The following is a 17,463-nucleotide window of genomic DNA, read 5'->3' on the forward strand; positions in this document are numbered from 1 at the left end:
GTCTCTTGCATCTGTTATTTCCGAGCTTCATCTCTCTGTACATATTATTCACACATACATGTATACATGTGTAGTATATATTCAGGCGTGTCTGGATTTGTCATCGGATGCAGTAACCCCTCCGTGTGTTGCAGGCCTACCTTCACCTGGGTGTGAATGAAAAGCTGGGATTGTCTGGGAGACCCGACCGGCCGATCGGCTGCCTCGGGACATCAAAGGTCAGTTGTGGAAAGCACTGTATGTGCATTAACGGTAAATGCGCATGAATGTGGCATTCCGTGTTTACTTGGTGTGGTGAGTCACTCGCGGCCAATGCTGTATGAATGTCGGATGCAGCGTGTGTCTCACGTTCCTGCATTAAGTCAGGCCATGTTCTCCTTCCACAGATCTATCGTATTCTTGGGAAGACGGTCGTCTGCTACCCCATTGTGTTTGATCTGAGTGATTTTTACATGTCGCAGGATGTGATGCTGCTCATCGATGATATTCAGGTACAGTCGGGGTCCGGTCTGATCGCTTTCCCAATGACACAATGAGATCGGAGCTATGAGTCGGTTGGCTCCGATCCCTGGCCTGTCTCTAGCGGGACTTTGAGGCCATAATATCCGATAATAAGCATGTTCTTGTTAAAGTGTTTTCCCTGCCAGAGATCAGTAAGCAGGTGCTTTAGGTATTGTCCCCGGTTATTCATCTGACTATCCTGTCGCTGTGCGCTTGCTGATCGTCACTAGGAATGTTTATTAATTAATGAGACTCAAAGGAATTTGAATTAAATGAGCTCAGAGTATTCAGCCGCTGCAGTCACTTTAAGTTCATTTTGTGAAATTTAGGGAAATAGTCCTGGGAGAGAATGCCGTTATTTCCCGCTGACTGCCCTTATATTCTGCTTTTAGTTTAAATTGGCGAGTGTGAGGAGGACGTTACTTCGTTAGATCCTTAAACTAATGATCTGCGGAAAGCCAGCAAAAGCTTTCATGGTTTGGAAGGAGTTCTCTGCGAAATGCCGCAAAGCAGCCCAGCACCTGCGAGTATTAACCCTGCGATCGCTGTCTGCTCGCCCCAACATGCACACAAACCATTAACAATATGCTCTAAAAAGGTTTTATTTCTGTGCGGATTGGCGCGGTCTGTGGGACATTTACATGACAATATTAACACGGCCATGTCTTTCAATCATGAGTCCTGATTAACACGGCTGTATTTGTCTTCGTGTGCAGAACGCTCTACAGTTCATTCGCCAGTACTGGAAGATGAACGGACGGCCTTTGTTCTTGGTTCTGATCCGTGAAGACAACATCAGGTACCTTCCCGCGCTCAGCGAGTTCCACAAGCTTGGCACTGAGCTGCACGGAGGGCCGGCCTTTAATGCCTCTCCTTGTGTCTCTTTCCACCTTCCAGGGGCAGTCGCTTTAATCCCATCCTAGACATGCTGGCGTCATTTAAAAACGGGAACGTGGCGGGTGTGAAGGTCCATGTGGACAGACTGCAGGTAAAGCACACAGCAGGCGGCCAGGTTATTCCACGTCATACCAAAGACTAACACAACATTATTATTATTTATTGTTTTATATGGCGCTGTCATATTCTGTAACGCTGTACAATGGGTATCATTCTTAAAGAATCTTACCCATAATACATCCCTTCTCTGAGCAGAGGGCTCCAGCATGTACTACCCCCTGAAGTTGATTAATTACCAACAGGCCACTCGCTGGACCCCTTAAACTGGAACCAATGTCCCCCCAAACTCTCAGAGCATTAAACAGCCAGCCCCCACACGATGCGTCTTACTAATAGGAAGTGTTACTCGCTGCGGTTAGCGGTTACAGACGTGTAGCGGGCGGGATGTATGTTATGTGGCTTGTGCTAAAGGTGCTTCTGGCAATATTCCTAGTGAGATATTCAGCCATATAATGGCAGTAAAGCCGTGCGGCCGGCAGCCATGTGCCGGGGGGGGGGGCGTTTTATCGCTCGTTCATTTTCTAGTCACAGAGGAACTGCATATAGAGCTGTGTGGGGGCCCAGAGGACCCCCCCTCTACCGCCATCTTAATAATTGACACGTTTCTCATCTGCTTACACTTTATTATTTAACGAGTGTGTGATTTGGTCGGCACGCCTCATCTTTATTTTACTGTCTCCTGGGTATATGTATTTGGTATCTTTTATTTATTTCCGCGGCTCTCTGCTCGCCCTGATGTGACGGGCTGCGTAGGTTTAGGTAGACGGGCTCGAGAAGCCAATCAGTCAATTTCTATCCTGCCTTTCCGCTTTCTATACAGTGATAGTTTCAGACGTTTCATTGGCTGAAAATTCTATAATCCACCCGACTTTCCTGATCATAAGGAAAACACGGTGGATTTTAACCGCAGCGTTATTTAACCTGCGTGGAGTCAGACGGTGGAATCCCGGCACGTTCCCCCCGACGCGTTCCCCCCGACGCGTTCCCCCCGACACGCCCCCCGACACGCCCCCCCCAGCGCGTTCCCCGCGCTTTGGGGCTGAGAGAACCTTCTTCCCGTGCTCTGTATTATTCTTCGGTAAGACTCCAAGTCGGAAGAAGCTTAGAGACTCCGTCTGCTCCACGCAGTCAAAGAGTAACCCCGGAAAATAACTTTCCGATCCCTTGGAATAGCGTTCCAGCCCTCCGCCGCTGACTCCTCGCAGTAGTTCTCCTGTGTTTTTGTGCTTCCTCCACCCCCCCCGCCGCTGCCGCACCATTAAATTAATGACGGAGCTTCAAGAAAGAAGAGGGACCCATTAAAATAATTGAACACTTTGAAAATTCACTTTCCTTGTGTCCAATTTCCTGATTTACCTCCAAATGCTCTGATGTTTTGCCAATTAATCTTGGTTTGAGCTTTTAAAGCAAAGATCCAAATGCTGCATTTTTCTCCGTTGTACACCAAGAAATGATTATTATTATTATTGGCGAGCAGCGCCAATCCCACTCGCATTTGGAGCCGCGTATAAATGGCTTCTGCCCGCTGTATAAATGTGACTCGCTGTACGGCGCCAGACTGCTGCAGCTTTATGGATCAAATAATAGGACCCGACGTGTTTAAAAAGGAGGTTGTGCGTAGCATCAGGTAGAGAGTTTATGAGGAGGAACGAGGCCTTTCCCACCCACACAGAGTTCTCCAAAAATCACAGGAGTTGTGGGTGATCGTGATTCATGAAGCTGTTCTGGGAATGTAAGCGCTGTATTACACGGCAGGGGCTTCTCGCCTACGTGTCGGGTGTGTGGTAGAGCGGCCGGTAACAGGTCACTGCGTGCGCCCCCATCGCTCTATCCGGCCCCTGGGGGCACTCGCTGTCTGGCCTGGAGATTTGGGGATCAGAGGCTGTGAAAGCGTCCTCGCTGTGAGAACAACTAACGCCTTCACAAGCCGAGGCTCCGATCCCCGCTCACCAGCTCATGCATTTAGTTTAAAAAGTCCCTGGACTCTCAGGTCAGGATTTCATTTGTCTGTCGGCTTATCGGCTCGTCCGCTTGTCTTGCAGACTTTAATCTCGGGTGTAATGGTGGAGCAGCTCGATTTCCTGAGAATCAACGAGACAGAAGAGTAAGTTCATTCTTTAAATGGCTGGAGTGCGAGTGTAAAGTACTACGGTAAAGTAGCAGGATATTATATACGGGGCTGAAGGTACTCATGGGTAATAATGAACTTCCATACGATATCAGGACGGGAGTAAAATAGCTCAATAAAAGCTTTGACGGGGCCTCTGACACCCCGGCCAGCATATTCACTCAGCAGCACTATTGGGGTTATGCTAGTAACGGTGCTGTGGGCCGCCAGATGTGCCGCTACGTGTCCCCTCACTATGGATTCATTGCTCAATATATGTTTATACGTCGTTTGCAGGATTCCAGAATTCAGAAGCTTTGAAGAGCTTGAAGTTCCTAAACACTCAAAGGTTAACAGGCAATCGAGTATTCCCGTTGCAGAAATGGAGCAGCCTGAACTCAACCTCACAGAATGGAAGCACAAGCCCACCTACGAAGTCCTCCAGAAACTCAACGTAAGCTTCAAAAGCAAATGGGGAACACATTACTCTCCACGAGAAGTCACACAATCTGGAGGCAACGCCTTCCTGGAAGGAGCTTCTCGAACGGCCTGCGCCGAATATGTAATCAGGGAAACCCCTAGAACATCTGAAGCTTCTTTCAGATAGACGGACTGTCGCCTTAATGTCAGGATCTGATCCCATCCCGCTCTTTGCAGACTTTCCTCCAAGTTAATGTTTTCAAACCTTCTCTCCCCAGGACTGCAATTCCTTGGCGACACAGGCCATTCTGTTGAGTATTCTGCTCAAGAGGGAAGGACCTCATTTTATTACCAAGGAGGGTGAGTCCTGTTTACCGCATTACTGGTTCATTTACAGCGGCATTGGGGGAGCCATAGGCCAGCGCTGTCTAAAAGACATCCGCGGAGACGCGTTGTTCTGACACTGGCGGGGTGTTACATTGTGCGGTGACACAACACGACACAAGACAAGGCGTCCAGTAGAAGGGGATAACGCTTCAATGACATGGCTCCGAAAACGCCTGTTTCCATCAGTTTTCTAATCCTGTGTAGCCAGAGTCAGAGCAGTGAGATGCCGAGAATAAAAGCCAAGCGCTCCTCTGACAAGAGCAAAGTCTGTCTGGGCTAATGAAAAGAGGTGGGATATCTGTGCGTTTTCTTCTAATCTATTCAATTTCCCTTTGAGACGGCACTCAAACCAGGAGATGATAAATTCATAATGAGAAGTGTGTAGCCTTCTGTCCGCCTGCCCCTGCTCAGGATTAGCGCCCCCCTTGGATTTAACGTGCCCGCCTTGGCCATGGGAGGGTGACGCTCAGGACACAGCTTGCCAGCTAATGAATATAGCCAGCCGGCCATAGCGCTCGTCTGCCGTCACCCCGCGCTCCCACACGCTAGGACAGAGCGTTTGCCTCGGAACTCTGTAATCTCTACATGAAATATGAAATATTAAAGTGCTTGAACCCGTGGTAATAATTAACTATTCTCTGTGCGAGACGGCTGGATTGGCCTCATTTAATGCGAATCACCCGCTGCCAGTTATATACTTATTAACATTTCCCTGCTCTGTAACGAAGCCGTGATTAACGGAGAGCAATTAGCTGTTTGACACCTTCTCTTCTGCAGGTACAGTGTCTGACTTCATGGAAAGGATCTACAGGAAGGCGGGAAGCACTAAGCTCTGGTGAGTAGCACTCATGGGGCAGTGTTTTTTATCGAGTGATAAAGCTGAAGAGAATCTGCTCTCTATACAAAAGAGGTGCTTCTGGTCTTTGCCTGCAGTCGCCACGGGGTATACTGGCAGCTAATGGCAGGTTGTAGGGCGCTAAACAGTGATTTCTCTCAACACGCTAAAACAAAGACAACGATGATCACTGAGGCAGTGACCCCCGGTCCCCCCTAGTGGTGTTCCCTCTATAGCAAACAGAGGTGGCAGTGGCCTGTTCTCTCTATAGCCAATCCGAGGTGATGTGTGGAGTATTCAAAAGTATCTGACAACAAATGACCCCTTTGTACCGACCCCCCCCCCAGCGTCTGAAAAATGAATTAATGAAGGCATCACGGTAGGGTTTTCAGAAATACTAACGGGATATACGGAGCCAAGTCATATACATCTTAATAGCATGCGGATTAAACCGGCTTTCGGATGATTCATATACAGGTAGATTACTGCCAAGTGCTGCTAATTCTGCAAATTAATAGAGAGAAGCCAAACTATTCTGGAAAAAAAATGCTGCAGGTGAATGGCTGAGCCTCTTCAGATCCCAGCGTGTGCCCTCCCTTCCAGTCCGTCCATCACGATGTGACCTCATTTATTTTGCGTGACGTCACCGCGCATGTCACACTGAGAGAGAGATCAGGGGCTTCGGTCGCGGTGTTTGTGGTGGGGCCCTCCTGTTCCGTGCGCACCTTCTCATCCTCTTGTCTTGCTGTTGCATACGCAGGTTTGTGGTTCGCTACACTGCTGCGTTTGCGCAGAGGTTTGCTTCCTCCATAGCTCCGCACATCACCACGCTGCTGGTACACGGGAAGCAGGTATTACGTGGCACGTCGGCAGCCAATGCACACGGCGGCACGTGTTTTAAATGCACCGCGTGCGGTAACTGGTTTTGGCTCAAGGCTTTAGCAGATGCTCTTAGATCCTGTTCACTTAGACAACAGCAGCGTATGTTTTAGCCCCGCATTATACTCCACGGTAAGCGGTTGTACTTGGTATGATGGTCCACACGCTAACAGAATCAGTGTCCCTGAGCATTTAGCCCCATTCGGATACCCCTCCGGGGCCATCGGTAACGGAGCCCAAGTGTTCATAATACGGCAAACTGTCCAGGGCGGCTTCTGCTGAGCTCAGTGGACAGGAAAGCTAAGAGGTTTGGACTGTGGTCATGCGTGTTCTGCTCAGCATGTAAAATGCTTGATGTTAGAAATGATCATGTAGCAGTTTGTTTACGTGGTTTCTGTGTTCCTTCCATGTGTTGAGTAGCATAAGGGGTTAACAATCAGTCTGCTGTCTGTAACAATGTATTCCTGTGAAAGAAGTCTCTGCCTGGTTTCTCGCACATACATGTGGCTATAGTGCCGGTCATTCCAAGGCTTCCCTGATTTGCTGCCTCTTGCCCCAGGCTAGTATATACCCCACACACGTGTCAGGAGGGTCCCACATTACACACAGACGAGCTCGCACCCTGAAAACGGATGGCTTCTACACTATTAGTATATGCTTAGTAAGCGGCCACCTCATCACATTCAGCCGGAGGCGTCTCTGCGGCTCCTCGCGTGTTTTCCTGTCGCTGGGAGAGATTGAGGATACTCTGTGTGCTCGGACGTGTGCTCGGACGTGTGCTCGGACGTGTGCTCGGACGTGTGCTGCGAGATAAACTCTGAGAAGGGTTTGTAGCGCCGAGCAGTTAGGGATGCTGTGGCATTTAGTGGCACTCCTCTGTTTTCTGTCCCCAGGTCTGTTGTACGCCTGGCCGCTGGCTATTTGCATAAACTTGTGGACAGCCTGGCTCCATCTATAACTAATGTATTAGTTCAGGGAAAGCAGGTAAGTGCCCCCCCCCATCTACATACACAGTGGGTTATTAATGCCCCCCCTTTATACACACACACTAATAATCCGGCCCCAACGAGCTGGGGGTGTGATAAAAGGACGCAGGGACCCTCCCGATAGACCTGTATTGCATGCGCGTGGCACTTATGTGATGGCGTTACCAGCCGCGGTGAGGAGTTGTGTCAGTACCCGGCTGCTGCTGCTGCTGCTGCTTTTGGTGGTTTGCGCTGTTGGAACGCGTCTGTGTAAGATGTGTAAATAGGGCCTGATACAAGATCCCCACCTGGGCTGCCCCGAATGTAACGCACTACTCCTTAACGCTGCATTCCCAGGTGACGCTTGGTGTCTTTGGTCACGAGGAGGCGGTTATTTCCAACCCTCTCTCCCCCGGAGTGATTAAGGACATCATCTACAGTAAGTGCAGCCCGTACGACGAGCGAGAGGCCGTCCTGCAGCAGGAGCTGGTCATCCACATCGGCTGGATCATCTCCAACACGCCAGAGCTGTTCAGCGGGATGCTAAAGATACGCGTCGGGTGAGCGTTACTTCTAATAAAAAATCTAACCCTCTCCAAGCTGAAGAGGAAGCGTGCAGGCGCGGCAGCCTTACCTGCAGGGTCTATGATGTATACATGTAAGGACCCTTGTATATTCCCTCCCTGCCAGATGGATTATTCATGCCATGAGGTACGAGTTAAAGATCCGGAGCGGGGACAAGCCGGAGCGAGACATTTACCAGCTGCCTCCCGGGGAGATCAAACAGCTTCTCCTGCACATACTACAGCCCCAGCAATCGGGCCGGTGAGTGACACGCAGGATTCCCTAACCCCCCAGATGCGACAGAACTGCTCCCCCACCCATATAATACTTATGGTGGTCCTGTGTCTGTGTACAGCTCTTTGCTTTGATGTTTGTGTCTTTAGGTGCTGGCTGAACCGGAGGCAGATTGACGGTTCCCTGAACCGAAACCCATCTGGCTTCTATGACCGAGTGTGGCAGATTCTGGAAAGGACCCCCAGTGGGATAATTGTTGCGGGCAAGTTCCTACCCCAGGTAAATAAACACTTGAACATCTAAAGCAGTGGGACCCTTTAACCCCTTCCGTACCGGTGACGTACCTGGTACTTCCTGGTTGGGTGTCACCCACAGACCGGGACTTACCAGGTACGTCATCAATGATGCGCAATCCAGCCTCGCTATGGACGCTGGGATCGCGAGGGGCGGCTGCTACTGACCGCTGGGTGTCCCCAGCAATCCGTAGCAGCCACTCCCCCTCAATTCTGTGCATGTGATCGCTTTGAAGCGAATCACGAGCACGGAATTAAAATATTTAAATGAAACTGTGGCCTTCAAGGGAAGACACAATACGAGAGCGCCGGTCCTGAAGGGGTTAATACCCCTGTATGGTGCACTGTAACGTACTCCAGTGGGAAATATACTTCCAGTGCCAGCTCCAGTGCCGACTCTCGCACGCCAGTACCAGTGCTGGCAGAACCCGCAGCTGACACAATATGCTGCTCATACAGACCAGGGTTTTATATTCCCATGGAATGTGTAGTTTGTTCGCTTCTGCTTAATGACATCATATCCTGTCTGTCTCCAGCAACCTACTCTGTCAGACATGACCATGTATGAGATGAACTTCTCCCTCCTTGTGGAAGACATGCTGCAGAACATCGCTCAGCCAGAGTACAGACAAATCGTGGTGGAGGTAACGTTCACACGGGGGCCTTTCAGATACTACAATGGGGGGAACCAAGAAACGTTTGGGAATTTGAGCAGAATGAGGATCCCTGAAAGAGATTCTTCAGGGATAAAAGTGCCCAATGACTGGCCAGGCCAGCACAAGTAATCCAGTGAAGGAGTTTAACCTCACCCCGGACATGCGCAGCCAAGGGACACGCTACAAGGAAAACGGGCAGATTAAATGTCAAATGTTTTCCGTCCCAGAATCCAAGTAGTTGGTAGTAACACTCAGGTACCGCCGTCACGTGTCCAAAGACGCTAGGCAGACTTTAGGAATGTGGAAGTGGTTAAACCAGCTGTGTTCTGTGATTCTCCTTCCAGCTTCTTATGATCGTCTCGGTTATTCTGGAGAGAAACCCGGAATTTGAATTTCCAGATAAAGTCGATCTGGACATTCTAGTGAAGGGGGCTTTTAATGACTTCCAGAAAGACCAGGAACGGCACCAAGCGGAGAAGCAGGTGAGTTGGGTCTGGCTAGAGCCCTGTGAGGTTCCAGGATAAAGGCACCAGTAATAAGTTACAGAGAGCCGAACACAATCGGAAAGGATACGGAAATGTTTCCATACACACACAAGTACACATCCATGCTCACACACACAAGTACACATCCATGCTCACACATTTGTGCTCACACAAATTCAGCGTTATAATTGGGGGGGCACATTATGATGTAGGGGTGCCATGCCCCCCCCTGCTGATGCCACCGATAACGAGGTGCCTGAGTCTCCTCATTGTGCCCGAGAAATGCTATTAGCTTTCTTTAAGTTCCACTTACAGCCCATAAGTAGTTCTGGAAAGAAATAAAGGCCGGTACAATGCAGAGCCAGCTAGTCATCCACATAAATACACGATTGCTTTAGGATTCACTCCGTGTGTACATGTGTGTGTACATGTGTGTATACGCTCTCGCTAACCAGCGGGATGTTCTCTTTATTCCTCCCTCAGGACATGGCAGCCTTTTATAACACACCACCGCTGGGCAAGAAGGGAACTTGCAGCTACCTGACAAAGTCTGTAATGAACATGCTGCTGGAGGCAGAGGTCAAACCCAGCACCGAGGACCCATGTGTGGTGAGCTAAAGGTCCAGCCAGGGGACGCGCCTGCCTCCCCCAGCCGGTGGCGTTTCTAGGAGTTTTCAACATTATCTCTAATGCTTTTAAAATGCGTTGGCGGCACATGCTTTAAGTGAATAATACGGTGTCAGGCAGCAGAGGCTGTGAGCCTACCCCGTTCCAAAGGATTTCATTACAACAGCCAGTGAAGGACCACGGAACTGCAGTTTCACAAGAGCGTAATACAATGTGTCATTGCACCCCAAACAATGCAAAGTACAACGTCCGCAGGAGATACGCTGCTGTTTATATGTAGGTGGAATTCTTTGCGTGTGCAGTGAACAAACATGTAATAATGATCTGCTTGTGAACTGGAGCAAAGCCACGTCTCTCCAACGTACAGCCGGTCCCAGTAACGTCGATGTGTTGTGTGATATAATGTTACAGAGAATGACCCTGTGGAGTGCAGTTGATTGCATTTTGTTCCACAGCAGATCATACGTTGTTACAAATAGTGATTTTTGCATAATGTGCTTTGTTTCCTCGGATGTAACTGAAATAAAGAATGCTGATTGGTACCGCAGACTTTTACATGTACTAAGACACACAGCCAGTCCCGGTCTCAGGCTGTACTATGTGTGTTCTTTTGTTTGAAACATTGTCAAGGTGCACTGATGCTAACTTGTATTTGCTTGGCCCAGCAATACAAGCTGGAGTGAAGACGGCTCCTAGCAAGGTTAGATGGAGAAGGGGTGGGAGGGAAGGCTGTGCGGATGATAGGAGAGGGAGGGACTGACACATTATGTGTATGGTGTGAAGGTAAGTGTGTGTTTATGTATGTATGTGCGTGCTTATTACTATATGGTTTTAGAGTGCATGTGTTTGTGTATCTGTGGGTGTTACTGTGGGTGTTAGTGTGTATATCAGCTTTTTATCTCTTCCCTTAACCATGTGTTTATTTTCCTGGAACCCAGGGTTACACTAACATACAGTAACATACAGTAACACACGCTAACTTCTTATGTTCGCAAACAGTAACACCTTGCAGTAACAGCAGTGTTAAAATAGCTCCGGCCGGCAGCATCAGCACCCAGCGGCCGTTTAGATTCGATTTCCAACAATCTGATGGCCGCGTAGTGATGGGAGCAGCGTGAGGGGTGAAAGGTGAGTGCGAGGGGGCGGAGCTTTCACCCCTCACGCTGCTCCCATCACTTGGCGGCCATCGCATACGGCCGCTGGGTGCTGATGCCGCCGGCCGGCGCTGCTTTAATACTATTTTTTTTTTCATTTAATAGCCGATCCGGCTTGCCATATTAAATTTTAAAAAAAGTATTAAAGTAGCGCCGGCCGGCGGCATCAGCACCCAACGGCCGTTTAGATTAGATTTCGGGCGGCCTGCCCCCCGGCCCAGCCCGCCCCTGGAAGTCATGATAAAGGATAGCCGGCTCTGGTACACAGAGAGCAGCAACACGATAAAGGATAAGCCGGGTCTGGTACACGGGGAGCAGCAACACGATAAAGGATAGCCGGGTCTGGTACACGGGGAGCAGCAGCACGATAAAGGATAAGCCGGGTCTGGTACACGGGGAGCAGCAGCACGATAAAGGATAGCCGGGTCTGGTACACGGGGAGCAGCAGCACGATAAAGGATAAGCCGGGTCTGGTACACGGGGAGCAGCAGCACGATAAAGGATAAGCCGGGTCTGGTACACGGGGAGCAGCAACACGATAAAGGATAGCCGGGTCTGGTACACGGGGAGCAGCAGCACGATAAAGGATAGCCGGGTCTGGTACACGGGGAGCAGCAGCACGATAAAGGATAGCCGGGTCTGGTACACGGGGAGCAGCAGCACGATAAAGGATAGCCGGGTCTGGTACACGGGGAGCAGCAGCACGATAAAGGATAGCCGGGTCTGGTACACGGGGAGCAGCAGCACGATAAAGGATAGCCGGGTCTGGTACACGGGGAGCAGCAACACGATAAAGGATAGCCGGGTCTGGTACACGGGGAGCAGCAGCACGATAAAGGATAGCCGGGTCTGGTACACGGGGAGCAGCAGCACGATAAAGGATAGCCGGGTCTGGTACACGGGGAGCAGCAGCACGATAAAGGATAGCCGGGTCTGGTACACGGGGAGCAGCAGCACGATAAAGGATAGCCGGGTCTGGTACACGGGGAGCAGCAACACGATAAAGGATAGCCGGGTCTGGTACACGGGGAGCAGCAGCACGATAAAGGATAGCCGGGTCTGGTACACGGGGAGCAGCAACTAGAAACGTAGGAGGTAAGGCACTAAGGTCCAAACGGCACAATAACTGAGCACTGGATGAATCTCGTTGCTCAGTTTTTAAATTGCCCGCTAGTGGACGCCACGCCTACGTGCGTGACATCACTCGGGCGCTTTCCCCACCGTCTTTGACGGGGAACGCATAAAGTTGATTGAAGGGACGCGTGTCTAGTACATGGCGTGCCGCGTGTGGAGGAGGAAGTGCCGAGCGCGGCGTGGGACCTGCCGCTACAAACGAGCAGGCATCCCAGTAAGGCGTGTGAACCGGGACTCTGACACCTTGTTAGATTGATTGTATGTATGGTGTAATATTCCAAGACACTTTGGGCGATGCTCTGCGGCCACCTTTGTGGGAACAGGTTGGGGGGCTTAGGACCCTTTCTATCCCAGCGTAACTGGCCCCGGGACACAAAGTAAGGTCCATAAAGACATGGTTGGATGAGGTTGGTGAGGAGGAACTTGACCGGCCGCACAGAGCCCCGACCTCTACCCCATCGAACACCTTTGGGACCGACTGGAACGGAGATTGTGAGCGGAGCGTCTCATCCAACACCAGCGCCTGTCCTCACAAACGCTCTTCTGGATGAACGGGCAAAAATTCTCACAGAGCTGCAAAGAGGGGACCATCTTGATATTAATGTCTATGTATTTGGAATGTGATGTCATCAGAGTCCCTGTTGGTGTAATGGTCAGGTGTCCCGATACTTTTGTCCATATAGTGTATGATGTTACTGCCTGTTACTGAGTCACATTTACTCATATACACATAAGTATGCATCATATGTTAAAGGGGAGGAAAAACTTCTGATTTGCGGACAAATGGTTTCACGCAGTGGACTGCTGGTTTGAACCCAGGCGACCTCTCTATAAGAATAGTGTTTATATTGTGTTTAAGAGTATTTGTGGACCATTTAACCATCATAAGTCCACGGGAAACAACAAACTCAAACACTGCCTGGTGGTGTAACGGTACACGAGATGCCTATGGTGCTGCGGAGCACAGGTTCTGATCCTGGTGGGAATACTTTACATGATGCCACCTGCAGATATGTGAATGCACCATTCTAAAACAAAAATATATTTATACATATTTTTATATTAATTATATTTATATTCAGGGACAAAAAACTAGGTGCACCACCTCCTGGTTCTAAGTCCCATTCATCCTGACCCACACACAACCATTCATACACACACACACACACACACTCAAATCCGCCTATCTAAAAACCAAAGCACACACACAGCACCTATAGCGCTATATACTTACACCGGGGTAACCACCACCAACCATTCGGGTGTTATAACCATTACGCCACCAGTTGGCATGAGACAGAGTGCCCGTCTGCTCTGCATATAATCATAATCACCCGCCCTAAAATGTGACATATACACCCGCTTTAAAATACAGGGTTTACCCCTATTCTGAACATGAAATATTGGGGCCAGAACCCGCCATGCGCAGTGTCCCCAAAAACGGTACCATGGAAGATGGGATTAAATTATTACCAGGGCTGGTTTTAATTTCCAGTCAGCCCTGACGCCACTGTGGGGCATGTATGCATTGTGGCCCCTGTGTGGCCTCTGAGGTGGTGCTTGTCTGCTCTGTTACGAACATGACATCACTGAAGAATATCTGAATCTCACAGTCTCCTGAATGTCCTACCTGCCCTCTGTCAGCTCTGCCCCTGCCTGCTGCCCGCTGACAAGAGGTGCCATGCCTGCTTCTGCTGCCCCAGTTTGCCCTGCACGACTACACTTCCCGGTAGGCAGCGCGACTATCACGTGACAGGATGTGCGTGACGGTTCCGACTGCGTTCCTTGTTGGTGACGGGTACCCGGAGGAGAAGCGGCAGCAGGAACCCCGACCGAGACCTGTCACCTCTCCCCCTGAACACAGTGACGGCTCTGAATGACAAGATGTGCGAAAGCGGAAGGTGGCGGCCGGTCAGCGGCCAACTGTGGGGGGAACCTAAGAGAGGCTGAGCTGAGGGGGAAAGAGTTCGGGGGGGAAAGGACGAGGCGTGAGACCAAAGGGCTTCCCAACCGGAGGAGGAGGAAGGATTGGGGGCAGATAGTTGGCTGTGAATCGCTGTAACCGCCCATTGTATTTCTCTGCCACCTATAGCTGCCCCCCTGTGTGTGTCTGCCACCTATAGCTGCCCCCTGTGTGTCTCTCTGACACCTATAGCTAAGTAGCTATTTCCGTGTGTCTGTCTCTCTGCCTCCTCTAGGTGTCTCTGTATGTCTCTCTCTGCCTCCTCTAGGTGTCTCCAGGTGTGTCTCTCTCTGCCTCCTCTAGGTGTCTCTGTGTGTCTGTCTCTCTGCCTCCTCTAGGTGTCTCTGTATGTCTCTCTCTGCCTCCTCTAGGTGTCTCCAGGTGTGTCTCTCTGCCTCCTCTAGGTGTCTCTGTATGTCTCTCTCTGCCTCCTCTAGGTGTCTCCAGGTGTGTCTCTCTCTCTGCCTCCTCTAGGTGTCTCTGTATGTCTCTCTCTGCGTACTCTAGAAGTCTCCAGGTGTGTCTCTCTCTGCCTCCTCTAGGTGTCTCTGTGTGTCTGTCTCTCTGCCTCCTCTAGGTGTCTCTATGTCTCTCTCTGCCTCCTCGAGGTGTCTCCAGGTTTGTCTCTCTCTGCCACCTTTAGCTGTCCCGGTGTGTCTCTCCAAGTGCTACCTATGTCTGTCCCTGTGTCTCTCTCTCTCCCTTTGCCACCTATGGAGACAGCAAGAGGGTTAGAATCATCTCAGCTGCATATTATAGATAGCGGCATAATCTTTACACCACCAAGAAGCTGCACTTTCTGCCTTCCCGCGCCCATATTATGCCTGTATGTTCCACGTCCACAGAGTGGGTTCTTTTGAGTGGATGTGAGTGAGGAGGAGGCACACAGTCTAGCTATCTGGTGGCATAGAGGGTAATTGTGTTAATTTACATCCAGCAGGTTGTTGGCTCTATTTCCCGCTGATTTCTGGATGCTGTTATAAAGACCGTCTGTATAGTTAAAGTTTTCGCGGGTCAGGAATAATATGTACGTGGGAAACAACACAGTCAAGCTGCCCAGTAGCGTAGTGGGTAGCTATGATACCTACGGTGCTGCGGAGCACAGGTTCGATTCCCAGTAGAAACACCTTACCTGTTACTTAAAATAAATAAACACTGAAACCTTATATTTTTACATTAATTATATTTACATTCGGGGACAAAAAACTAGGTGCTCTGCTTCCTGGTTCTAAGCCCCATTCGCCCCGACCCGCACCTACTCTACCTGCCTATCTACCCACCTACCTACCTACCAGGACTCATGGAGATTAGAACCAGGAAGCACCTACATGGCAGGCAAAGTGCCTAGCACCGAGCCGCAATAGCAGCGACCCAAACGAGCTCGTCCGTGATAGATATCCTCAAATGCGCCGATCTAAAAACCAAAACACACACAACACCTACAGCGCTATATACTTACACCGGGATCGAACCAGCAACCTTTTGGAACATAGGTTAGGCACCTAACCTCTATGCCACGAGATAAACAGACATGCTCTCTCCCCATGGTTATATAATGCCTGATCCTGACTCATATAGGCAGGCAACATATGTCCAACGGGGAGGCAAAAGATACTTAACCATCTCGCGGAGTAATGGTAAGGCGTCTGACCCACAGTGGCAAGGAATGCTGGATCGATCCCAGGTGACTCTTCTATGTAAGTATGTAGAGTTATAGTGGCTGCGCGTGTATTGAATGTTTTAAAGTATCCGTGGAACATTCAGCCATCATAGATCAATGTGACAAGCAGAGAGTAAAGCTGCCCGGTGGTGTAACGGTTAGCTGTGACACTTATAGTGCTGGGGAGTGCCGGCTCGATTCCTTTTTCTGGCACTTCACACGCAACCTTTCAGACAATAAACGCTCAGGGCTCTGAACTTAAAAATATAGAAACGCAGCAGTGTGATATTTTTACACAAAGCAATCATATTTCCACGCAGGCATAAAAAGTTACGGCACTACCGTCTGGTTCTTATTCCCATTCATCCTGACTCACATTTATACGCACTTCACTCACACCACTTTGTTCATACTCAAACGCATTCATACTCATACCATTCAGACTCACAGCCACTCGCAGGCCTCAGAACCGGGGACCAACTACATGGCAGGCAAAGCGCCTAGCACCGAGCCACAACCCAAATGAGCTCGTCCGTGATAGATATCCTCAAATCCGCCGATCTAAAACACACACACACAGCACCTATAGCGCTATATACTTACACCGGGGTAACTGCCACCAAGCATTCGGGTGTTATAACCATTACCCCACCAGTTGGCATGAGACAGAGTGCCCGTCTGCTCCGCATATAATCATAATCACCAGCCCTAAAATGTGACATATACACCCGCTTTAAAATACAGGGTTTACCCCTATTCTGAACATGAAATATTGGGGCCAGAACCCGCCATGCGCAGTGTCCCCAAAAACGGTACCATGGAAGATGGGATTCAATTATTACCAGGGCTGGTTTTAATTTCCAGTCAGCCCTGACGCCACTGTGGGGCATGTATGCATTGTGGCCCCCGTGGCTGCGGTGTGGCCTCTGAGGTGGTGCTTTTCTGCTCTGTTACGAACATGACACCATTTAAGAATATCTGACTCGCACAGCATCCTGTATGTCCTACCTGCCCTCTGTCACCTGTGCCCTGATAGCTGTCCCCTGCTCAATGTCTCCTGCCGTCCTCTGTCAGCTGCCCCTACCTGCGTCTGCTGCCCTCTGTCCCCTGTTACCGTCTGCTGCCCGCTGACAGAGGTGCCATGCCTGCTTCTGCTGCCCCAGTTTGCCCTGCACGACTACACTTCCCGGTAGGCAGCGCGACGATCACGTGACAGTTCCGGCTGCGGCCCTGGTTGGTGACGTGTACCCGGAGGAGAAGCGGCGGCGGTGGTAGCGTGAACCCCGAGCGAGACCTGTCACCTCTCCCCCCGAACACAGTGACGGCTCTGAATGACAAGATGTGCGAAAGCGGAAGGTGGCGGCCGGTCAGCGGCCAACTGTGGGGGGAACCTAAGAGAGGCTGAGCTGAGGGGGAAAGAGTTCGGAGGGGAAAGGACGAGGCGTGAGACCAAAGGGCTTCCCAACCGGAGGAGGAGGAAGGATTGGGGGCAGATAGTTGGCTGTGAATCGCTGTAACCGCCCATTGTATTTCTCTGCCACCTATACCTGCCCCCTGTGTGTGTCTGCCACCTATACCTGCCCCCTGTGTGTGTCTGCCACCTATACCTGCCCCCTGTGTGTCTCTGCCACCTATAGCTGCC

At 50.4% G+C, this 17,463-nt stretch overlaps 1 protein-coding gene across 6 annotated transcripts in view; it reads left to right on the forward strand.

Annotated features, from left to right (window-relative positions):
* The window catches only part of PHKB (phosphorylase kinase regulatory subunit beta), a 55,110-nt gene extending 44,653 nt beyond the window's left edge, over positions 1-10,457 (forward strand). For 4 of the 6 annotated variants that reach the window (XM_053448930.1, XM_053448933.1, XM_053448936.1 and 1 more), the window contains 15 exons: positions 135-218; positions 387-491; positions 1,218-1,300; positions 1,399-1,489; positions 3,501-3,562; positions 3,863-4,019; positions 4,264-4,345; positions 5,150-5,207; positions 6,980-7,070; positions 7,409-7,611; positions 7,742-7,876; positions 7,999-8,128; positions 8,679-8,786; positions 9,143-9,280; positions 9,767-10,457. In XM_053448930.1, the coding sequence (XP_053304905.1) occupies positions 135-218; positions 387-491; positions 1,218-1,300; positions 1,399-1,489; positions 3,501-3,562; positions 3,863-4,019; positions 4,264-4,345; positions 5,150-5,207; positions 6,980-7,070; positions 7,409-7,611; positions 7,742-7,876; positions 7,999-8,128; positions 8,679-8,786; positions 9,143-9,280; positions 9,767-9,901 (1,662 nt within the window). In that variant the 3' untranslated portion in view covers positions 9,902-10,457. Of the gene's footprint in view, positions 1-134; positions 219-386; positions 492-1,217; positions 1,301-1,398; positions 1,490-3,500; positions 3,563-3,862; positions 4,020-4,263; positions 4,346-5,149; positions 5,208-5,967; positions 6,059-6,979; positions 7,071-7,408; positions 7,612-7,741; positions 7,877-7,998; positions 8,129-8,678; positions 8,787-9,142; positions 9,281-9,766 lie in introns of all 6 variants that reach the window. The other 2 variants (XM_053448931.1, XM_053448934.1) reach the window with 1 other exon arrangement.
* Positions 10,458-17,463: the final 7,006 nt, after the last annotated feature.

The sequence above is a fragment of the Spea bombifrons genome, chromosome 10, assembly GCF_027358695.1.
Source record: "Spea bombifrons isolate aSpeBom1 chromosome 10, aSpeBom1.2.pri, whole genome shotgun sequence".
Classification (NCBI taxonomy): domain Eukaryota; kingdom Metazoa; phylum Chordata; class Amphibia; order Anura; family Pelobatidae; genus Spea; species Spea bombifrons.